This window comes from Gymnodraco acuticeps, unplaced genomic scaffold (assembly GCF_902827175.1).
Source record: "Gymnodraco acuticeps unplaced genomic scaffold, fGymAcu1.1, whole genome shotgun sequence".
Lineage (NCBI taxonomy): Eukaryota > Metazoa > Chordata > Actinopteri > Perciformes > Bathydraconidae > Gymnodraco > Gymnodraco acuticeps.
The window spans coordinates 144,164-169,665 of NW_022990459.1; the positions used below are offsets into that span (position 1 = coordinate 144,164).

The 25,502-nt window shown below is 41.8% G+C and overlaps 1 protein-coding gene across 1 annotated transcript in view; it reads right to left on the bottom strand.

Moving 5' to 3' along the window:
• The window catches only part of sema3c (sema domain, immunoglobulin domain (Ig), short basic domain, secreted, (semaphorin) 3C), a 39,522-nt gene that overhangs the window by 8,384 nt on the left and 5,636 nt on the right, over window positions 1-25,502 (bottom strand). The window contains exons 3-12 of the mRNA XM_034225860.1: window positions 13,424-13,584; window positions 12,740-12,802; window positions 9,736-9,855; window positions 7,385-7,475; window positions 6,364-6,483; window positions 5,914-6,056; window positions 5,721-5,835; window positions 5,113-5,182; window positions 3,641-3,785; window positions 2,892-3,114 (exon numbers count right to left, since the gene is read on the bottom strand). Of these exons, the coding sequence (XP_034081751.1) occupies window positions 2,892-3,114; window positions 3,641-3,785; window positions 5,113-5,182; window positions 5,721-5,835; window positions 5,914-6,056; window positions 6,364-6,483; window positions 7,385-7,475; window positions 9,736-9,855; window positions 12,740-12,802; window positions 13,424-13,584 (1,251 nt within the window). The remainder of the gene's footprint in view (window positions 1-2,891; window positions 3,115-3,640; window positions 3,786-5,112; window positions 5,183-5,720; window positions 5,836-5,913; window positions 6,057-6,363; window positions 6,484-7,384; window positions 7,476-9,735; window positions 9,856-12,739; window positions 12,803-13,423; window positions 13,585-25,502) is intronic.

Below are 25,502 nucleotides of genomic sequence, written 5' to 3' on the forward strand. Positions count from 1 at the left end.
AAATGCTGTTTCATGCTGTGTGTGTTTTGAAATTTGCCAACACACACACACACACAGTTTACAATCGCCTCTGTTATCTGTTTATCTGATAGCCAGCTGTTTCGATTGGACTCCACTTATCAATTATTAACTTATTAACCAGTGCACGTCAACTCATACGAGAGAAGATTTTGTTATTGCCACTTATCTCATTATAAATAAGTGTGCTTCCAACATCCTGGTTACAGGATTGGAGTGACTGTTCCATAAGGTGCCCATTAGAGCTTTAATAAAAAAAAATCAGCCAAGGATATACTGTCATGTCCAAGAAACTTATAGTGAAAGTTTATTCTTTATGTTAGTTTTGTCAGGTCCCTTTGTCCTGTGCTTTATGTTTATTCCCTTAATTAATTCTCCCTCTCATTTCAGGCCTCCACGCTCCCCGCCCCCATCTGTCTCCTGCGTCCTTGATTGTTTTCCCCGCCCTGATTGTTTCCACCTGTGTCCCCTTTACCTGTGTATATATTGTGTTAGCTCCCTCCTGTTCATTGTCAGTTCGTTGTCTCTCTATGACCTACGTTCCTGCTTACCTCACGGACTTCTCACGGATCTATGTTATGGATCACTGTTCTAGTTTTCCTCGAAAGAGTGTTTTTGTTTTCCTCGTTTTCATTACTGTGCAAATCCCAGTAAAGTCTTTATTTTGAAACACTATCCGAGTCTGAGTCGTGCAATTGAGTTCATGCCTCAGAGTTCACTCCTTGACAGTACGAACTGACCATAAAAATGAACTCAGCCGACTCAGATCAGATAAAGAACTCAGGGCCAACGTCTTGGGCAACAAGAGGAGCATATGGCCACCATGCAGCAGGGAGTGCAGAATTCCCAACAAACCCTGGTCAGAGAACTCCATGGACTTCGTCACTGGCCTGCCCCTCTCTAGAGGTAAAACCACAGTTCTCACGGTAGTGGACCGGTTTTCTAAAATGACACATTTCATTGCTCTGCCCAAGATGCCCTCAGCTAAGGAAACGGCTGAGGTCATGATGCACAATGTGTTTCGGCTTCATGGTTTCCCAAAGGATATTGTCTCCGACCGGGGTCCCCAGTTTGTGTCACGCTTCTGGAAGGAGTTCTGCAGCCTCATCGGTGCCACGGTTAGTCTCTCGTCTGGATACCATCCGGAGTCCAACGGCCAGACAGAGCGCCTAAATCAAGAACTGGAGACCTGCCTGCACTGCCTGGTGTCCAAGAATCCATCCTCCTCGAGCGAGTACCTCGCCTGGGTGGAGTATTCGCACAACATCCTCCCTACTTCTGCCACGGGCCTGTCACCGTTTCACTGTGTTTATGGCTACCAGCCGCCACTGTTCCCAGCCACGGAGAGAGAGGTCACGGTCCCGTCTGCCCACGCTCTGGTCAGGCGTTGTCGGCGCGTGTGGGCTGCGGCTAGGAAGATCCTCTACAGGAATTCACAACTGGTTAAAAGAGCAGCAGACCGAAAACGCCGACCAGCTCCTGTATACCAGCCAGGCCAAAAAGTCTGGCTTTCTACACGAGACCTTCCCCTCCACGTACTCGCCCGTAAATTGGCTCCCCGGTTCGTGGGTCCTTTTCCCATCACCAAGGTCATCAACCCGGTTTCAGTGAGACTACGGCTTCCCAGGTCCATGAAGGTACATCCCACCTTCCATGTAGGGAAACTAAAACCATTGAAGGAGAGCGCTATGGTTCCCACCGCCAAACCCCCTCCCGGATGATCGATGGAGGTCCGGTTTACACAGTCAAGACACTATTGGCTAGTCGGAAAAGGGGTCGAGGGCGACAGCTACTGGTTGACTGGAAGGGTTATGGTCTTGAGGAGCGGACATGGGTTCCTTCCCGCTTCATCATAGATAAAAGCCTCATTGAGGATTTTGACCACCTCAACTCAGAGGAGCCTGGGCCGTCAGGAGCCGTCCCTAGAAGGGGGGGTACTGTCATGTCCAAGAAACTTATAGTGAAAGTTTATTCTTTATGTTAGTTTTGTCAGGTCCCTTTGTCCTGTGCTTTATGTTTATTCCCTTAATTAATTCTCCCTCTCATTTCAGGCCTCCACGCTCCCCGCCCCCTTCTGTCTCCTGCGTCCTTGATTGTTTTCCCCGCCCTGATTGTTTCCACCTGTGTCCCCTTTACCTGTGTATATATTGTGTTAGCTCCCTCCTGTTCATTGTCAGTTCGTTGTCTCTCTATGACCTACGTTCCTGCTTACCTCACGGACTTCTCACGGATCTATGTTATGGATCACTGTTCTAGTTTTCCTCGAAAGAGTGTTTTTGTTTTCCTTGTTTTCATTACTGTGCAAATCCCAGTAAAGTCTTTATTTTGAAACACTATCCGAGTCTGAGTCGTGCAATTGAGTTCATGCCTCAGAGTTCACTCCTTGACATATACTAGCTCATACGATATGATACTTCTCCTGTGTATATAAATTGATCAGATATTGAGGGGCAATAACTGTAAATATATAATAAATGTACTGCTTAAAAATCAATATGCAGGTATCAGAAAGTCTGTTTATTTAAAAAAAATACATATGCTGACATACTGTATAATTATCAGACACATCACACTTATTGTTATCAATAACAGCCTTACAAATCCAGTTTTGATCAGGCCCTGATACTCATGCCAAAAGTAATGTAAGTTAAACATTTTTAAATAAATGTAAACTGCACGAGAACCATTTCTGCATCATTGGGCTCATGGCAAATGGACAGATGTGTGCCTATTTGATGAAAGAGTGCTATTGCGTTTACTAGAATGGGATGGACGTGAGGTTACAAGGACCGTAACAATTTTTGGAGACAAAAAAAACCCTTAAAGCTGACTGTGCTATTCTAAAAACAGCAGGACATGCTTTTCTCCCATACCTGTTCCCAAGAAGAGAACTTGGTAGTTGCCGTCGGAGGCCACGACCTGGTCCACTGCTACTGATGTGTATTTGTAGTCAGCGTTGGTCCGGACGACCAGAGGTCTCCTCCCCAGCGGGTAAATTGGGTTGAACATGACTGGATGGTTCCTCACGAAGGTCACCACGTCATCTGGGAACTCCTTTGTTGTGTGGATGTCAGGTGTGAAGGCTCCACCAGGACACTGAAACAAAATAATGAGTATAGAGTTAAAAAGATTGTCAGTGTCATCATTGACACAATACAGTACATTAGTTTATGTTGAATAGTTTAAACATATCCTCATTGAGGAAAAATACATCACTATTTGTAAAGTTTTTCTGATAATTGATCTGAATATATGGAGATTAAATATGGAGTCCCACAAGTGTCCATATTGGGGCCTTTGTTTATGTTTTTACTACTACTGTATTCTTTGGGAAATTACTTCTAATATTTGATGACTAGAGGATGAATAGCTTAGCAATATGAACTTAATGACTAATATGTATGTTCAGCTACTGAAATGTTTTCATTTAATTATGTTTGTTGGTTAATTAACTGATATAAGACAAAGGCTGGTAATACAATATGTGTATCTGCCTTTTGCTTTTCTGGCCTGAAATTTGAAAGGAGTTTTGGATAAAATTCATATTTTAAATTAAATTTAGTTTCAGAGTCATGTTCCGGAATAATTAATTGATTAATGAAAGGCTGAGAAAATAACTCACAGTTCCGGGCCTTGGGTAAGGGATGCGGCCCTGGAAGGCCACCCACTGAAAGTTTGGTCCATCTCTGTGAGCGAAGGGCCCGTTGAAGACGGTGAGGATGTCGGCCATGTTGTACACACACACTGCCGAGCCTTTAAACACGGAGCTGAGGAAATGAGATGCATACTTTGAAGAAAACACAACAGTGGGAATCTACTGCAATCACATCCTGGAGACCCACCCTGCTGAAATATTCTGCAGTTGTTTATTAAATCTCTGTTTCTTAGGCTGTTATGCAGTCTGGGTGGAACCAAGGCCTCTCTCCAGAGGGGATAGCTCTCCTAGTCCCCCTTCTTTTATCTGATGTGGCTTGGCTTAGTCATTTAAAAGCATACTGCTTTACACATAAAAGAGTCTTTGTTGAAAGGGGGAGCAGAAGCATATTGTGTGAAGTGGAGACTTAGCAAGAATCACAGTGTGGAGAAAGGAATAACATTGAGGTGGGAGACCTGAAGGACCTCACTGTTTGGTTTGGCTGTGTTCATTGAGCCGGGATACTCTACTGTAACCTTTATATGATCCTCTGGCAACAAGTGAATCGAGGGCTAGGTTTACCAGATGAACTCAATTAGAGATCAGAAGACATGGATCAAGTGACCATTCCTTTAAACCTCAACATTACTATGCAACCTTGCTGACTGAGACTTTCTGCTGAATGAGAGATGTTTCATATAGTTTATTTAGTGTGGTTTTCCCTAATTACTACAGAGGTTGAGTCAGTATGTGGTAAAACAAACAAAAATGTCTCCATCATTTCTTATTGAAGAGATCATAAAAGTTGTAGAAATTCTAAAAGGTACCAAAATATAGTTGTTCTGGGATTAACTATACTAAAAGCTTTATAAATATTGTTGACTTTTAACTTTATATATATAATTAATATAATAACCAAAAGAACACAATGTATGTCAAAATGTGGTTATTTACAATTTTAGAGATCTGTAATGCTAGCATTTAAAACTGGTCAAAAAAAAACATAGTAAAAACTCCCAACAACAAAAAACATCTGCTGCGATGTAGTGTACCATCAACTAACAACCCCACAACCTGACAAACGAGGCTCTGGTTTCAACTATCTGAAAAATGCAGCAATGAAATTCTTTATCACACATAAAAATCTGACCAACAATACATGTCACGTAATACGTATACTGTATTAATGCGTACTATAAACATATCCTTTTCACTCGGTCAGCATAATGATCCACTCATGCTTGCGGTCATAAGGAAAAAACATAAAAATGAGGGCCATATGGTAAGCCACCCAGCTGTTGTAATTGATCATCAGAATACTCTGGTCTGCAACAAGACTGATGACGTCTCCATGTAACAGGCCATACAAGCCCCTACCCTCCTTTTGATATCCAGTCAGTGATTAACATAACCGCTGAGGCCAGCAGGAATGTTACCGTTGGCTTTACCGTTAGACTTACCTTGTGGACGTGAAGACTCCAAACACCAACAGGCCCTTGGGCTGATCGGTTTCCAGCAAAAACACATTTTCTGTAAGGGAAAACACACATGTGCACACATAAACAAACTTTTAATACTTTCAACAAATTCCCTTTATCCCACATCACTTCATCCTGCAGGTGAGACTGCCAAAAAGCGAATAATGCATGAATTAATAACTGCACATGTTGACAGATTGACTGCTCGGATGATATAAATGAAAAAGCAGGTTTAAAGTGCTGCAAGCTTGTGTTTGAGGTTTTAAAAGCTGAGGCCCCAAAAGGACTGGAACAATATGCTTAGATGATTACAATGTAACAAAAAACAACAGAATAATTGTTATGAGAGTTCATAAAAGGCTATAGTCCCAATCCAGACCAAACAAAAAGGACTTCCACGGATTGTTTTTGGAGAAAGCAATCACAGGAACAAAAAATAGAGAGATTGAGGGAATACGGATGGTCTTTTGTTTGTTTTAAAATGTTTCAAGTTTCATGAAAACAAAAGGAGCTTGCGTGCCACACCACAAATAAAGGAGATATAAAACATGCAAAAACACCCAAATGGTCCAGTTCCTTATTTCACCCACCTAACTCGTCAAAGTGAGTTTCGGTGCCGTCTTCCTCCAGAACCGAACACACCATCCGGGCCTTCTGGAAGGTGGTCCATTTGTTCACCAGGCTGCGCTGTCCTCCGATGTCACTCTGCAGACAAAAGTGGCACATTGGAACTAGAGAACCGGAAAACTATTGATTTATTTAGGCAAAGAAAAGGGAACTCACTGGACACACTCTGGCCACCATAGTGTGGATATTTTTAGTGTTTCCACTATTATCCGTCAGCCTCTCGCGGAAGAAAAAGTACAATTTGGCATCATTAGGGTCTGTCCCGTCTGGGATCAGGTGGGCGTCAATGAAGATTGGCTCTGATGGAAGAAAAAAAAAGGAAAAGACAATTTAGCAATCAATATTAAAGAAGTGAAACCTATTGGAGTAAAGAGAGGTAAGTGAGAACAATTCTGATCAAAATTGTTTTTCTCTCCTAAGGTTATGATTTAATAAAGGGAGTTTTTGTCCGTAACAATTAACCTTTTTTTTGTCTACCTATTTTAAAGGCATTAACAGAGAGAAACAACAATTGCAATCATCAATTTTTTTTTCTCACCTTACTCTCATGGCTTCTGCATTATATATATATATTTGAAGATATACATTCAATGTTTGTGTGCTCACCACTAAGCCACTTAGAGTTGTGCTGGTCTGTCCGCACCGCGTTTCTCTTGGTCAGGCTCCTGAAGATGGCAGCATCTGTCCCCATGAAGTCAATGTACATGCCTGAGAACAGCTCCTGGTCTGAGGGGAACATACAACAAATCAACAATATTGTAACATGCAGTACTTTGTATAGCCAAAACACAAAAAGTGCTTCTAGAAACAAGAAAATACAGAAACACCTATTTTATGACTGATAAATAATGTCCTATGAATGGGTTTACAGTCTGTGTGTGTTCTGCCGCTGATACGCTGCCTCATGCTCTTTATCATTCCTTTACTCTCACTTCATCATCCATCGGTTCCAGACCATGTGTTTTGGAGAATGCGGGGCAAGTTAGGGGAGGATTAGGGGAATGTGGCCTGCATCTAATCTTGCTGGCTAAGGAGCGAGTGTTGACAGCACTCAGACAGTCACAGAGGGGCCAAAACATGACGACAGGGAGATGAAGCGCAGATTTTATACAGCTCAGACAATGCCCTTTATTCTCAGTCGAATCACTGCTTCCAAAGGCTTTTCTTTGACCTCTCCTTGATTTGGCAAAGCCCCTTCCTCCTTACCCCTTTAAGGATATTCCACCCTCCTCTCGGGCTCCCTCCATGGCATCTCTGAGTGTGCTCACTAGCTGGCAAAGACTGCTGCTGACACGGCCATGCTCAGGTGTCAGAAAGCAGATCTGAGGGTGCTATGTGTCGCCTTTAGCGTGTCAACAGCAACCCAACACTGCTCAACCAATCAGAGATCAAAGTGAGGGTGCAGCCTGACCTGAAGAGGGTACTTATTCAGCCTCTGGGGGTCCGTGTCTTATGTGTTTGAGCCTCGCTGATCCTCTTAAAAAAAGATTTAACCTATAATAACTCACACTTAACCAAAAATGCAGCCCCCGGAGGAACAAATTAACAAATCTAGAGGGCTAATAAACTTCAAATGATTTATTTTGTATGGTAACAACAAGTTTCTCATGAAGGTGGAGGCACATACTGTGCATGACGGAGACGGTGTTCACTTGAGGGTTGAAGGAGCACCTCCCTTTCCCAGATTCGCTCCTCGAGTCGATTAGAAACACTTGTTCCTGTGACAGAGAGAAGAGGAAGTCAGACATTATGGAGACAGTTTTTATATGAAAAGTGGTTTCCTCAAGTGGCCGACCACAATAATAAACGGCATGTAGGAGCGTACCAAATGTCCCAACACGTAGCAAAGCTCATGTTTCCATCCTTTTTAGAAACAGTCTTGGCCGAGTCTACCCTAACTGGCCCGTGTGGGACAGTAAAAAAATAAATCCAGGGAGGAACTTTCTTGCTAATATGTTTGATAGCCATCTCTCCATCTCAGGTGGAAAGGCAGCCAAGTTTAAATCTGCTACTTGTTGACAACCTGACTTCCCTAACATATTTTACAATAACCTGTGTAAATAAATTACAGGGCCTCTTCTCCCATCCTTTCAACGTTTGGCCCATGGGGGTGATGATGCTTCCTCGAATGGGAAAGCCACGTCAGATGAGGACATTTTTTCCAGATAAATGTGTTAGTCTGCCAAGAGGTGCTGACTACTTCATGGTTTTGTCATTAACCTCTGCAAACAATATCAATTTTAACAAGTAATTTGATATTAAAACGAACCATTAAAGCCCCCATCCACTTGAAAATGTGTTTTTTTTAATTAAATTAAGTTTTTAGTAGAAAAACTGATGTGAACGGTCTGGACTAAAGGACTATTTTCTCATTTATCTGCTGAGGAAGGAAGATTTCCTAATAATCCCCTTGAATCTCAAGTTTTATTATTAATCAAATGTTTAAATCAGAATACTAAAATGTATAAAGGCGATATTTTAAATAACTTTCTTCCTTTAACAATTGACAACTGATGTACTGATACGATGTTACATGTCTAACTTCTCTAATGGAGTTATTGCATCTTATAAAAGATTTAAAGACTAATTAAGATATAAATGAACCCAATAAGATTGACATTTATTGCAGTGTACCAATCAGAGGAGTACAGATTGACATTGACACATGTGAATAACCTTTCTGTCTTTTACAACAGACACAATAGTCCGAGGCACGTTCCCGGGGCAAAGGTCCCCACTGTGTGAACTTGCAAACAACTTCCCAGTAAAGCAGCTTGTTATAATTAACAGATCTTATTCGTGGGACTCCAACATGTTTGAGTTTAGAAGTTGAAAACTGAGTAGGCTGCTTTTCAAACAAAACCCCCGAATGACAAAAGGAACAACGGTGTGTCAAGAAGAGCGTGTATGGAGGCTCACTCGCTGTGCATATTGGCAGCAGTCTGTGGCTAATAGTTGTTCACTCAGTGAGCACTTTTCTACTGGAGGGCTTCCCTGCTCTCACTTCCAGAGCTGTGGGGCTGGAGATAAAAGAACAGTGCCCAGAAATAAGCCCTCTGCCCCTGACACTAGAGCTCCATTTCCTTATCCTCTGCAGCGCCTCTCTCGAGGCATCAAACTGAGTACAGGAAATGTTTGCTTATATAAAGTTATGAAGTCTCTCTGGTCATGTGGTGACACTGCTACATTCCTAGTTGACGAGAAGAATATGCTCACAGTTGCTATCTGATGAATTTCCTTCCAGGGAAAGATAAAATATGATATGATGATATAGCAATTTCCTCTGTGCTTTTTGTCATCCGCTGCACACACTTCCAGTATTTGCTGGCTCTAATGTTGAATTCCTTTGCAGAACAGTGTTGTGAAGACATCTTATTTCCTATTATTACAGTTATCCATCAAACCCATGATATATGTACTCATTAACCTCTCAAATTAGATAAAATCTGATTCAACATAAGATCAATACTTCTCATCCTGTTATTTTATGATTTCCTAATCTGTCACACAATATATGTTGTTTACCTGCTCTGGGTGGCAGTATTCCCACTATGAGAATTGTATTAGCTTAGAGGTGACACTTACATTGATTAAACTATTTTCCGAGAATAAAAAAGACAAGAATTACAGTCTTAAATGAGCAATAAGCATTTTGAGTGCATTAACTCAATTAATATAATTAGGTGTATTTTCGTGATAATATAAGGGACCTATACTATCTTCGGTAACTCAATATGATAGCTTTAAAAACGTTTTTTAATGTTTTTTGGATTATGTTCCAGGTGATTCAGCAGCCTGCAGTGTGTCCTAAAGTAATTGAATGGAAAACCAGGAGGAACAATCCATCAAACATATTTACAGTCTCTAGCCTCTCAAAGTTCCAGTTATGGATGTGATGCAGGCCACAATCCCTAAACATGGTTTGCACCAGAAAGAGTTTGTATATTTAGTGGAGTGAGTCCGTCATGGTGTTCCCACCTCTGGTCTGCGGCCCCTGTTGATGTACGCACAGACGGGACTGTACGCTCCGCTGCCACACATGAACAGATGGGTTCTGTTGTACGGCTGCACCACCCGGATGAAGTTCCCACAACCATGCTGGAAAGTACAGATAAACAAAAAATTATGTTAAAAGTTCAATAGGTGAAAAACAACTGTAAACTCAGAATAACTCCGACATAATTGTTTGGCTAACCTTTGATAAACTCCTTGTTTCTAGCACAATGCTTTAAAGCAAGACTGTGAAGCTTTTTGGTAAAGAAATAAGACACTGTTCCCTGTGCAAATGAGAATATGAATTCTTAGCCAAACACGCCAAGTTTTGCTGCTACACTCATAGATGAGTTCTTGTGGCCGGTAGTTTATGATGGCTAAAGGTAGCTAACTATTGATGTACAATATAATCTTAGATTGTAAATATAATTGCATAACCCAGAGTGGACGGAAAACCGAGAATGACTTGCTTTGATCTTTATCAAATGTATAGGCCATACAATACATGTATACAATTCTCTTTGGATAAATGTATGTGAATTGTTAAGAAAACACAAGGCTGATTTTCCCACATATCAAAAATAATAATAATTATAATAGTATTCTCCTTAAATTGTAAGGACTGATCTGAAGGTTACTGTTAACGAAAAGACACAATGCAATTTCTTCAGTCTATGCATTCGTGAATTCATTTATAATTCAGATAACTGCATTAAAAAATAAGCAATTCTTGGTTTCTGTATATAGTAGTGATACAGATAACTAAACACAATAATTCAGCATCTAGCTAAGTGTTACTCGTAGCCACAGTGGCCACTGTTCATCAATCATTACATTCACTTTATACAAGCTTAAATACCTTTTAATAACTTTCAATATGAATAGCAGATGGAAAAACTTCTCCGATACTTGACAGCATGTTTAAAAAGGTACTTTGATATTTTCTTAACCGCATCAGACATTACAGAGGATAACGTCTGCAGTATTTCCTGGTACACAGCCAACGTGAATACCAAATCCAGAACTTGTTTATCTCTCCTGGAGTATCCTATTCCAAATGAGGGAGTAATTCAAACGTATCTCACTTCCTATGACGGTTATACACAATCAAACAATTCCACAGCTCACTGGTCTGGAATTAAGGTCAGTGGAAAAACAGTGTCAGTGGTATATGTGATATATCTAGGTGAGGCAGATCTTCCTCCAGCTCTGCTTACATGTACCAAACGGCAACAGCGGGAGAGCGGGACTTTGTGGCTAATTAAGCCTGAGCTTGCAGAAAAAGGAGTGTAGGAAAGAAGAAGTATGGAGGAGAGGAAGATGTATCGGGGGAGCCTTCAGGAACTTGGCCATGGCTGCAGGAATGGCAGCTGCTGCAGCTCGCGGTCGGCGCACTGGGAACTATCGAAGAAAAACAACCTTTCACCGTCACACACCCATCTCTGTTATTTATCTCCCTATCTCTGTCCGTCTTGCTTTCTCCACACTTTTTATTTCCCGTATAATCTCATTACACCCTCCTTCAACCTTCACACACCCAACGGGTTTGGGGCCTGCACCCGTATCTTCTGTCGGATATATAGGTAGCCGCATCCTGTTTTATTTCCCTCTTGCGTTCCCTATGCATACGATGAGCAGCCCCCAGTCTCAAATTCAAGTGGTGATCAAATCCAGTTCAAAGTGCTTTTGAGCTAGCAGCAAACAGATGTAATCAACCTGGTTGGTCTATATTTCTCCTTCTGTGCCCCCCCCCCCAGGGGCAGCGGATGTGCGGTTGCATTCTGGAGCCGCTCTCGACCACAGATTGTATCGGGGAAGAGGAACTTAATATATACAGATGTGCAGGGTAACCATAACAGATACATGGGGGCTCTGATGCAAATGAAGAAACCTCATGAGGAAGAAGAGCAGCATTATGGAAGAGAGAAAATTAAATATAGTGCGGTAAAGACGAAACCGAGAGTTGGAAAAAGTGACCAAGGAAAGGGGGCAAAAAATAGTAAGACCGGATGAGAACATTGGAAGAGAAACTGGCAGAGTTGTAAATAGAAAAGGGATGACAGAAGGGAGAAGGTTGCCACTGAGAGGCTCCACACAAAGATGGCTCACCCAAATATTTGTGGGAGCCAGTGTGCAGCAGACGGGCTGTGACTCAGAGCACAAATCACTCAGTGACTGGAAACAGCTTCCTCTCTATTTCTGCAACAGCATGTTCTACAAACGCCTGGCTCCATTACCCCAGCTGCTGTCAGGGGATGGAGAGATGGTTGAGACGAACAGGCAGCCATGTTCATGCTTTCTAGGGTAACTAACTTGTATTGTTACTTTGAATATTAGGGATTCAATTCATATTATAAGTTGCTCAGGAGGTGTTTTCTCTCTGTACTCTGCACTGCGGTGTCAGTAAACAACAGAACAACCCAATTAGAGGGAAACAGAGGCGTAGGAGGAATCAGTCTTCTGAGTCCTACAGTATGCCTTCATTAAATCCTGTTGCAGCTGACAAGTGCTTCTCAGAATCAGACCGGGTTATGAAATCCCTGCGTCAATGAGCTGCGTCCCATTTGAGAGCTTTGATTGTGGTTTGTTTTTTCTACAGCGCTCCGTGGCCCTCCATCCTCCCACGCCTGACAAACTGTGCCGATGCCAGGAGGACTCCGGGCCACTCGGTGACCCTGAAGACATCTGCCGCCCGCTAACACATGTGGTTGGACATGATACAAGCTCACAGATGGGAGAGGGAAATCCCAGGAGGCCACATGCACAGTTTCGCACTCGGAGGAACGGATCTGGGAACAGCTGACAAAACGTTTCCTCTAGATCTCGACAATCAAGGCAGAAAAGCGTTGGACATATTGTCGTTAATCTCTGTATTTCATTCAGTTGGCTCACATTAAGATAGTGTTTATGGCGTCCAAAACTTACATTTTAAGATTATTAACAGCTTTCTTCATTTGTTATTATTTATTGGTGGTTTTTGGATTCTTACCGTCGGGTCCTTTCCTGCCATTTGGCATTCTTCTATCTTGCTTGTAGACGCAGGCCAGAACACCTGGTGGGATAAACAGCACAGCATTTGAATTGGAAGTGCGCACTGGGATGCATCAACAGATTGAAAGACATGTGTATATGCCAACATTAAATGTTATCGTGTTATGTTTACACAACGGAAATCAGAGGGAACATTTGCGAAAAATGAACCAAATAAATGTCAAAGTTACAGTTTTGATAGGATGTCAGTGATGGTAGCCAGCTACTGTCGGTAGAAAATGTGTGAGTTTTTAAACCCGGGAGAGGTGCTTGGAGGTCTGACTCAATGAATATAACAAGCAATTTACTTAGAAAAAATGGATGTGGTGCAGCACTCCCTGGGGGAACCTAAATGCTTTCCCATCTGTTTATGCACTTCATGCCTGTCAATTACACTGACGATAACTCCCTCACTGCATACAGAATCAGTTATCAGAGCATTTTTATGTCTCTTTTGAATAACCCTAAATGGCTCTGATCGTGGCAAATGTATGGTAATTTGCACAGATGAGAATAATACCAGGGCTGCAGTTTTTTTGATGTGCCTGACATGCTGTGAAATCTCCTTTGTTTTTGGCGAGAGAAAGGAGATGCCAGAATTGTATGAAATAATGTTAATGATTGACTTTAATAACAAGCTGACCTTGAGTGTGCCATGCGTGATGTTGTTAATGTCCATGGAGAGGACATTGTCTTTGCAGCCCACATACATCCGGTCCTGGTCCTCGTCCATCTGCAGGATTCTGTAGTCCATGGCCTTTTCTGAAATGCTGTAGTGCTCAAAGGACTGGGAGGCCTGCAGGTCTGAGGGACACACAGAGAAGAAAAAGGCTTAGTAAAACAATAAACGTGCTTTCACACCGGGATTTAAGAAAAAATCTCCTATTAAATTCAACTCAAGAGAAGCTGCTACATATAAAGCCTGTGTATATCTCTGTGTGATCAAAACAATATCTCTTAATTAGGTCTCAGTGCATGAGCCCACAGATCCTAAAAGAAAAGTAGATGATATTAACTTTTTTTATGAATTTTGATGTTGCTCTTTAAACATGGCTCCAAGCTGCAATGTCATTGTTCCGTGTCATAACAATCGTTTGCATTGGATTCCTGGTCAGATTTGTAGTCTTTTTGTAATTGTTTCCTAAGTTTGAAGTGTATCTGTAGTTTTTAGCTCTTAAGATTGTTATTGATTTCAATTGCAATTTTCCTAAATGCGACGATTGGAGATTACCAGTGACAGGTAATATCATAGTCATCGTTTTTAAACGCCTAGTTAATGTACTGCAGTGAATTAAAACAAAAGTTGGTAAAGCTTAGGAAGATATAGAGGTTTGGGTTCGTAATTGAGTTTGTTATATTGCTATATTTTATTACGGTGTCCTTAAAGATTTTTTGTTTTATATTAGATTTCTTGTTATATATTTTATGTCTGCACCATGACATCAAGTCAAATTCCTCGTATGTGTGAACCTACCTGGCAATAAACCTGTTTCTGATTCTGATTACGCATGTGGCATAAAGTAAAGAAGGGAAAAATAAGTAAATGTTCACCCTTCCTCACTCTTTACACTATGTTAACTGACTTCCTCACACAACCATGGTTTGTTAAACGCTACTTGCGCGGACAACCTATACGACCGCTTTAGTCAAAGAGAAGCTGTGACTACAAAGTACTTGATCAGGCAAGAAATACAGTATGTACTTTATGAAAAAGTCTTCTACTCATTAGAAGCGCATATTGTTCACTCACCAAGTAAACATTCTCAGACAGTTATTTTCAGCCTATTTGCTCCAGAGATAGAGAACTCTCAACCATACCATCAAAGGCCTTCACTGTCGAAGCCAAACTCATGCATATTTATCACTTCTTCAATCTGTGCTGAGAGCAGTGGGTGTGGGGGGCAATGTAGATGTACAGCCTCCATTTCCTCCCCTCCAATGACCGTCTCTCAGCTCTCTTTGTGTTGCCTCCTCTAATCAACAAACAGGTTGCCTGTGCTTTGTTTCTATGCCTCAGGCGAAAGTCATATTTTCATCATTGTGAGACATACGCTTTTGAGGCTGGGGTCTTTTATCTTGAAGGAAAGTGGCACCCCTTACTCTGATCACAGGCTGTTGTTTGGGGCGTTCGCCTCGTAAAGACTGAAGTGTTTAACTTCAAATAAAGACAGTTAACCACTTCAGTCACAGCACAGGAGAGTTTCCCACGATACTTCACTCTATACAACCCATGCTTACCTATTGCTTCATATGGTTAATGTCTTGAAGTGAGCGCTGGGTATTGTATCATCTCAGGCAAAAGCATCATGTGGTGCATAATGAACACATAACTGACTTGCCCGAAAATACAATTAAAAAGGTGAAAGCGTCCATGTTTTTTTAACAAAGAGAAATGTCTTTAATGAGAGATCGAATCAGCCTTATGCTTCGAAGCTGAGGAGAGATAGCATCGCAGATAACATCGCATTGTTTTCCTAGAAAACTGAAAAGGTTTAATATGTTACACGGCTTGCTCTGACAGAGTGAGAGCCACCAAGGGCGAAAGACTCAGCTAATTAGAAACATGCAGGGCTTCAGATTCATTTCAGACATCTTCACATAACAAGTCTTTGGAGGGTATTCAGAAAAACCTTTAGGACCACACTACTGTACCTTTTTTTTTTACACGTGGCAGTAAACCATAATTTAAACACTCTTATAGCTGATTTTTCTGCAGCTTAAAGATTACAGCTGTCACTAAACATACAGCTGTGTATAGAGTATGGTCTGAGCAGGAGTTTTACAATCCTAGCCTACAGCATATTGCCACAGTGGTTGAGTTAAAGCCTCATTGGGCAGAGAGAAGCTAAAAAACCACAGCTTTTTTAAATATTTGGGGTGAAGAAAAATGCAAGAGGTGAAAGAAGAGGTATTTGAAAAGAAGCATTCTTTCTACGAAAAACTAAATGCAAAAGCAGCTATACCAAGTTTTGTGGTTAATTTAGACAAACCAAGCCTTAATTGCTATAGTTGGATTATTGGGTACAAATGCTAACCTTTAAAAAAAACATAGTCATATAAAGTTCGAGTTTAATGGCTATTGGTTAGTTATTGAATATGGCTGACATGTAGGTAATTTGACCTTTTGAATTACTTTTTTTTTCCTGAATTCACTCACGACTGTTTAACTATCTAACAGCTTAGCCAACATTGACTCAGCTGGAAAATGTTTTTATAATTTTGTATAATTTTTAACAGCTATGCATTTATCCTCATTACCCACAAAAAAGTGAATTTACACTTTTTTGGGGGAATGCCAGTCTGTTCTTTGAAAGCTAGTTTAGCTGTGTGGCTAATTTAGCGAGTTAAGATTTTGCATTTGAATCAATGTTTTTCAAGGTCAATCATATGCTCAATTGTTCATTACAACTATTACAACTACTCAATTGACACATTTACTAAATAATATAAAAGAGAAAAAGCATTAACCCTACTGTTAAATGAGCCTAGCTATTGGACATTATGGTACACTCCCATCTTTACAGCTCTACTTCTGACAACATCCCTCCAGAAAATTCCACAAGGAGAACTAATTGTTCAGAGGGGTGTGGAATAACTGTTTAATGTTTTGGTGAACTTTGTATTGTTTTTTCTCAGTGGGGAGAAATAGGACACTTTGATTTTTTCCTGAAGGGTGAAGGGCTAGTTAAGTTCGGTGCAGTGATGGGACACAGCAGGAGGGTGTCACATGGGTCTAGCTCATTCTCTGAGAGACAAAATGAAACCCTCTGGGGCCACATACCGTTGGATCCAGTATCTCCTCAGTGCTCTGCTTTCAATCTCGTACAAACACATGAGTCATGCCTGCCTGCACTGCTGCAGCATTGTAAACCAACATCACAAGTTCACATTGCCAGATGGTGCACCTGCTCCTTCAGGGAGAGGCATGTGCTGCTCTGAACTATTGTCAAGGTTTTTCAGAGTTATTTAATATAAACACTGGGACAATCTGTTTACAGAATCAATGCCAGCTCATAACCTCCCTATGAAGCCTTTGTAGACAGACTGATTAGCGTTTGGTCCAAATTCATTCCATCATATTTTAGGCACCACAATCTCACAGTGACACATCAGATGTCGGGACAACATATTAAAACAAAAGTTGGAGCACACTTGATTTTGTTTCAGTTATGAATAAATCCTCTGAACCACATGTGGTTAGTTAGTCTTGAGTTTATATGCATTCCTTGTTGTTGACATCACACAACTTCCCGAGAAGGAAGAGTGTCAAAAGTGTTTGTGGACGTCATAACTGAGGAAAAACAGCTTGTTGTGGACAGTGTTGTTTTGATGATGCATATTTATGTGGATACTAAAACAACCAAACAATAACAAGAGACCTGGGGCCTATACTACGAAGCTGGTTCAACCTAACCTGGATATGTTTGAGTTAGCCGGTTGGCCTAATCCAAAACATACACGCTCTCGCTAAACTGTCCTACGACGCTGGTTATCAAGTGGATCGCTCAAGCCAGCCGTTTCCTATCTAGTTAGGTGCGCGTTCACATGAAAGGGGTGGTATCTGGAGCATTCGACCAATCACAAACATGGACAAGCGTACTGACAGCGCAGCGTCATACTTCCTGAATGAAAAGTGAACTTTAATACTAGTCAAAAATGAAGAAGTTAAACTTTAAACATCCATGTCTTAAACACTTTATCCAGGATAAAAGCCACATAGCTGCACCTGCAAGGTGAATACAGCTGGTAAAAGAAAAAGTGTTTGAATGCGTACATTAATAGGTTTATGATATCACTGCCCCGTCTAAGACACGATCTGACTTTAATTAGGCCTACATTTGACTCGAGTGTTTCGTCAACTTAATGTGTTGCTTAAAATAATACTTCTGCATACAGTATGTGACACTGAGTGTTGCACGGCCAGATACGGCTCAGCTGACTCAGATAAGAAAATATATGATACATTATGAAGTGATATTACATTACATTACATTGCATTTAGCTGACGCTTTTATCCAAAGCGACTTACAATAAGTACATTCGACCAGGAAGACACAACCTTGAAGAAAACAGAATCATATAAGTACATCAGGTTTCATAGAGCCAAACATTTCAAGTGCTACTCAACTGGCTTTAGATAAGCCAGTCCTGATATGCCGCGGACTGTAGGCTACTTAATGTTACTCTGATCCGGTTACTTATGTTGTGGCAGATATTTAAGTAAGCTTTCTTAACGCTAATGTTATAATAGTTAGATTGCTCTGAAGATGGGAGGTGATATTCTATTCATGTTCACGTTCACACAGTCGGTGATTTTTGCCGGCCGTCTTTCCTGCGACTGCAGTTTTTCTGTATTTCCTTTCTCCTGTAATATGACTTGATCGCTTTAAACTCCGCACACTGAGCTCTGATTGGTCAGCAGGCAGTGCTTTCACTGAGTTGAGCTCTTAGCCTGCAACCTAACCTGGTCCCGACCAGGTTAGCCGCTAAGCATAAGTTACCATGGAGATCTAGCCTGCTAAAAAGAGAACCAGCTTCGTAGAACCGGAAAGCCGGAGTTTTCCCTGAATTTAGCCGGCTAAGCGAAAATCCTGCTTCGTAGTATAGCCCCCTGTTCTGCATTTAAGGGGTCTGTTTTAGGGATGATATTTTGTGCATAGCAAACAGAGGTATTGGCAAAAGCTGAGGAAAGAAATCTCCTATTTTGTGTTGTTTTTCTTATAGCTGTCCGCTTGCATTGCAGCTGGAGGAGAAAGAAAGAAACCAGAAAAAAAAGAGGATTTGGGCTTTGACAGTTGGTGGGTTTTCTATTATGCAGGTGGGGGCAGGTGGGCCAACACCTCCCGTACCTCACAGCAGTCCCCAGTGTCCTGCCTTTGAGCTTTGACCCATGGTGCCGCATTGGTTCAAATGGCAGACCGATGGCGATACAATCCACCCTAATCCATGAGATGGACAGTGGGTTAGTGAAAAGGGCAAGGGTGGGGGGGAGAAAATGAGAGAGAGAGACTTGAGTAGAGAGAGAGAGCAGAGGAGAAGAGCAGAAGAGAGGAAGGCGAGTAGATGAGAGAGAAAGAGCGTGATGAGAGATATAGATCGAGAGAGAGAGAGAGAGAGGAGAGAGGCAAGAGAGAGAGAGAGCGTCGAGAGCGAGAGAGAGAGAGCGGAGAGAGACACGTAGAGCGAGAGAGAGAGTAGAGAAGCGAGAGAGAGAGCGAGACGGAGAAGGAGAGGAGCGCGACAGACGAGGTGGAGAGACGTGAGATAGCTGAGAGAGAGCCGAGAGAGATAACGAGATCATAGTCCGAGGAGAGAGAGCTATATAGAGATACGATAGAGATCTTATAGGATCTCTGTCTCTACGCTATCTCTATCTCTATCTATGTCTCTCTATCTCGCTATACTCTCTCTCATCTCTCTCTCTTCGATCCGCTAGTCTATTCCTACTCTATCTGCTTAATCTCTCTCCTCTCTCTCTCTCTCTCTCTCTCTCTCTCCTCTCTCTCTCTCTCTCCTCTCGTTTTGTGTGGTCAACGCGGAAGCAGCAGCGACAGCCGTCATTCAATATTAAACAGCAGGTTGCTTTCTTTGCTGCGGAGCAGATCCTATAAGCCCTTGAGGTCTCAAATCCCAATCCAAGAAAACCCGTTGACATCATCAGGGTTATTTTCTCAAATATTAGAGAGCTGTTCTTCAAGCATACAGATGACCTTTTTGTGTAAAAGTGGTGTATGCCTCTTAGGATAACGCAAAAAAGCTATAGCATCCCCTGTTTTCAACCTGCTGATTCCCTTTTTGTTTGATAGCACCATTGTTAATTAAGTATCTAAGATAACGTTGAAACAACGTAAGTCGACTACCCATTCTGGTGCTATCAAGTGTATTACATGGCCTCAGCAGATGGAGTTTGACCAATTTTTTTGTCGATTGGCTTAGAAATGTGATTAGATCATGAATATTGTTTGGTTTTGAACTAATGGTTGGACGAAAACCAATACATTGGCAATTTTTCTGTTATTTTTGACATTTAATAGACTAAAATAATCAAGTGAATAATGATTGATGACATCAGGTTACAGTCAATTCTGCAGAGAAGTTGTGACAGGCAGTCTGATGAATGCATATTCACCTTTAAACACGCTCTTTGGTACATAAAAACAAGACAAGCTATGTGATGTCACTACAGGCCTTAAATAAAATATATCCAAAGAAACAAGCAGTGATTCCTGAGGGGGGTAATTAAGCCTTCTGTAAAATGTAGAGGGAAATCGATTGTTCACACACACAGGCTCCATGATAATAACCCAGAGAGGCTACAAGCCACAGAGACTCAAATTTGAACAAAACAGAACATGCTCTTTTATGTAACTGTGGTGAACTGAAGAAATATAATTAAAATGTGGTCAAAGTACAGAGGAGATTGCAGTCCTCGATTTGCTGAATCTCTGCTTTTTCCTGTTGTGAGTATACATGTATACCCAGGAGAAGAAAGGCAAAAACCACAAAGAAGCTTCACTCAGGTTTTCAACCCTTAAGACTTTCTGACAGACTTGGTTATATGATCATACAAACCATTTTGCAGGCTGAGTTTTTCAGCAATGACTCCAGTAGTAAACAACGCTTCCATGGTTCTGGTTTGGGGTGTCCATACAAGGAGTGGTTTGTTGTAACACAGTCTCGTAATAATTATGGATTCACTGTCGGTGGAAAGTATGTGGGATCTTTATGAGAGAGGCAACTGTAGTGTTGGACCGCCCATGACTGAGCTGGTGTCACTTTAAGCAATTTTTCCAATTTGATGGGACAAGAGGCAGAAGAACACTTAAGGAAAAACAGTGTGTCCTCGTGGTACATTTTCTAGGAAAAAGTTGTGGTACAATAGTGGTAAAGACTGAAAAACGGTATTATAAGAATCACCTCATGAAATCAGAACAATACTGCATTGTTCTGATTTGTCAAACATTAGCTTAGCCCTGGTGAAGCAGGGATGAGCAGCTTTCAACAAATTGACTTGAGTGTTGGGTTTGTTGATTAACACCAGTTCTTGAACGCAAGCCAAAAGGTCCCTGGAGCTAATTAACACTTCAGGATTGGACAGCGGGCCAATTACAAACCAACCTTGGTGTCTCCCATGCAAATTCAGCCCTCATCAATTGGCTTTGTACCTGAAAGGCCAGCATGAATAAATTAACTCCATGTTAATGAGACTTGCCTTCTATTGAGTTCAAGGAGAACCTGTTCTGTGGTCGTCAGGGGCAGCCAGTGGGAGGACACCAATCACCCGTCTTGATAAATATTGAAGAAGGGGCTTATACCGCCCCCTTGCAATTCATCGCTCCTCACAAGATGGAGTGGGCTTCATCACGGAGGCCTGACTTTCAACCTGGTGCCAAATACCATTTCTCTTTGTCAGGACAATGCCTTAGAACTCTTCTGGTTCAGTTCTGGATGGCTGCACTCACCTAACACAGTGCTAGCCTACTAACACATACTGCGCCAGTAAAATACTTTATCCTGGCAACTGACAGGACCCTCTAGAGATAAGTAATGGCTGTTGCTGCGGCCATCCATTCTCTTTGGGGACCAGCTTGACGGTATACAGTAATGACTGGTGGCGTTTACATATAGCAGCAGGGAAGTTAAGGTGTCGTTCCAGTTCGTAGAGACCACCCAGGAGGTCTGGCTGACAGAGTCGTCCGATTGTCTGCCCAAGAGACATACTCAACATTCTCAGGCACGCTGTACTCGGCAGTCAAAATGCAAACAGCATGCACAAACGTACTGTACTGCAACTACTTGACATGGACAGAAGCCAGAGTTGGCTATATATCTACCGTGTCTCATTCATTTGACGATTGTTGTCTGTTGCCAATCATCTATATCCAGACGTTTCTAATGGGAATCATATGGCTGAATTGGATACGGCCTTCTCTCACTTTAGCTTCTCAAAACAGACGCCACATCTAAATATGACATGTGAACGCAGAGTGTATTTTCTCCCTTGGCTAAGTGTGTGTGTGTGTGTTAGTGCGGCGTGATGTTATCTAGCACCAATGTCAACTGCTGGTTTCATTGCCTGGCTGACCTGCTAAGGTATTGGCTAATATTCCCTGCAAGAGCCCAAACTTGAGATGACAACTTGTCCATCATGGTGCTCGCCTGCCAGCTAGTTTGCGTTCCCTATGCTCCAATTAGCACCTGGCCTCCACTTCACATGTCACCGACGACCGCTCCTGCACAGAACCAGCCCGTACCATGAGCCTCTTAGCCGTGACCTTTCACCTGCCTACACAGGAACCTCTAGTCATCTCCAGGAGACAGTAAATCTCTCTGACTTTACTGTTGAGAGGCAGCAGAGACTCTCAGAGCGAGGGGACGCCTGCAGGAGATACGGGTCAAAGGATTCTCAGATTTGATGTTTTTATTAGTCATGGAGGACAACCAAAGGAAAAAGATCAACCTGTTGGGACTCCTCTCTGCCATCTTCGAGGCTGGGGGTGCCTTAGGTTAAAAAAGCTATATTTCCAAAGTGACATGATATGGATGAGGGGGTTGTTTTTGTTTTGTAGAGTTGGGGGAAAGCAAAGATTTACTGTAAAGGTAACAAAGGCAAATTCACCTGTTTCTTCTGCAGTTGGCTGTAGACTCCAGAAAGATTGTTTAAACACTTGTTCATCCAGGTGCTTAAAAAACAAATCCATTCAAGTCATACAATATTTCAATAATGGAATAAAGAATCCGTTTTCAGCCTTAATCCAGAAATAACACATGCCTTTTTTTCTTCCCCTGAAAGCACAATTGATAGAAAAGCTATAATATTAAAGTATTTAACCAATTCAAAAGCCACATTTTCCGAAATACACTACACACAAAGGAAGGAGTATAAAGAATCTTGCATACATAGTTTCACAACAATAGGTCGTTGATTAGCGATAATGCCAACGTACGAACCAAGGATTCTCTAGTTGACCTTGGCTATCCTTGAAGAGACACTGTCTTTGTTTGAATTGATGGTCATTGATTACCTTTCAAAGTGTTGGGAGGTGGAATAATAAAACATTCAACAGGGCTAGCAAGGTCAGACACAGGAATGGCTAAACAGAGAGAGCTGGGCAGAGAAAGACAGGCTGACAGAGGAGCTGTCAAACATCTCACCCGCTGACAGCCCAAAGGCGGCGCAAGCTGGAGCTCCTGCAGGAACTGTCCATGCTGCAAGTCAAGCAATTAGATGGACGTGAGTCTGGGGGACATGCATACACACACTAAGAAATAGCTCTCTTCATGCCATGAATACACCAGTGTTTAGGTTCAGAGAACACACACGCAGGCATTGCTAACCTATAGCTATTTGTATCATGTCTCTATGCCCTTGCCGACAGATTTGACAGGCCTATGCTTAGCCCTGCCAGGAATTCCCTATAATCACAGAGCATCACTGATTTTACTTCACAGTCATTATTATGTTCACCACAGGAAAAGGGGAGATGCTAATGATGAGGTCTAATGTAGAGCAGGCACAGGTTGCTGTCCTACGTTAGCGAATATTAACCTTACGGCACACACATGGACATCCTGGCCTGCTTCTGGCTACTTGTCAGCAATGGTCTTTGACATTTCAGCATTTTTTACCCCAAAACAACACCCAAAGAGGTTAGACACCCTCGTCTGGTGTGTGCTTCTAAAATATTCTAAATCTATATGCCTCGATTCGTTCCATAACCTGCCATATTAACAAACAATCCTAATATTCAATCATTATTTCTCCCATTTGTCCCGGACATTAACATTTTCACGGACAGTTTCACCTAACCGAGACATTGTTATGGGCATCAAATTATTTTTCCTTCCACTCATATTGGATTGTAAGAGATTACCTTACAAAATACTAATGGAATATCAGCTAAGACTACCAAAGCAGACCTTTCTAAATTATTCAGAAAGTGCTGTTGATCAGATTGATAAAAGCCTGAAAATAGCATGTTTTACAAGTAGGCTATTTGAGCAATATATCTTGTAGATTTCCTAGAATGTAGCTGTTCTAGGAACACACAGCCCATAGTTTTCACAGTGATTCAGCAGAACGTGAAGCCACTAAAATCCAATAAAGTCTAAGGAATGCACATCCAGGCACTGACCACGGACAAATATACACTTTATTTCCAACAAAGCGACACACATACGCATTTGCAAACCCTCACCACGAAGTAAACACCCTTAACAGATATCCACCTACAATGTATGAGCTGTATCATTGCTGTATGAATAATGGGGGGTGAGTTGAGGCAGTACTGAGGCATGAGAGAATAAGGAGTAATCTGGTGAGGCGGAGGGATCCGGTGTATTTGCTCCCTGATGCCTGCTTCCTGATCTCCACGCCTGGTTCTGTTTAAGCTGTGAGTCAAGCCCATGTGGCTCATACGAGTATGACAGAGCGCTCATCAAACAGACTTTATCTTAATCAATATCTCCGATTTCTTAGCCAAACACGTGTGTGCAAAGTCGACATTATCCATGCGAAAGCATGTGCAGGCTAGCTCACTTTCAAATAAACATCTTTCACAATTTGGTTACATACTGTACTGTATTTAATATTGAATATTGGAGGTTTGCCATAACAGGGTGAGACCGCTGATGAGGTTAAATGATCCTGATCATAAACACGGACCACTGCTCCAACTGCCAACTGAAGGGATAAATGAGGCTGAATGTTTGATCCCATCATTACTGGAATGGCATTTTTGGCAAGAGCAAGGCCAACCTCCTTTACAGTAGCAGAATCAAAAAGCAAAATATAAAACGTGTTGGGTTTCAAACAAAACTCTTCCTCCAGTTTATAGCAAATGTACTTAATGTGAGTAAATGAATGATAACAGCTGATATTTTAAAGATTGTTTTCTAAAGATTTAGACTCTCTGTTGCAGACATTAATCAGAAGGTTGTTACATTTCTTTGCATGCTTGCACGTCACCTCTTTCATATCATTGTTTGCTTTTCTGCCTTATTGCAACAGCAAGGCTCAATTAACATGAAAGAATAGATATAGAAAGCGAGGTAGAGGAGTAATTACTGTATCTTTAATCATGCTGGGTATCCCTAAATAGATTTGCTATATGAAGGGGTCTTGTGTGTATTATCCGAGGGATGAAGAGAACTACTTGAGGGTTCATTATTTGGGGTAGCTGCATTTTTATACAGTTTATTATGCGGTTTAAATTGTGGTCTGGCGGAGTTTGCCTGAGGAACACAAGAGTAAGCAGAGTGAGCGAGAGAGGAATGTCAAAGACAGCAACTTCTCTGCAGGACGCGAGTTTACGCCGGGAGTCCTGTGAACCTGCCTTACCCCTGGATTGGATTTCAGCAGTGACACAGGGAGAAAAGGGGGGAGGATATTCCAGAGACCAGATCTTGGACAACCCGAACGTCTCACTTACGGGTTTACTTTCTGGACTAAGTTTGTTCCAGCTTTTAATAATAAACAGGTCTTTACATTTGGGAGAAGAAAAATCTAGAAAACAAGAATAACCTTTTGGCCAACCAGCAGGTGCCAAAACACCTGCGCCTTCTCCCTTCCGAGACACCGCTCTTCCAGTCTTCTTTGATGACTCTTCCATCTTTATGGCTGCTTTGGATGGAGCCCCTACTCCCCACATTCTCTAAATGTGAGGTGTTTATAGGAGAAATGAGCCTCCACCTTGGGCCCTAAAGTCTTCCTACATCTGGTT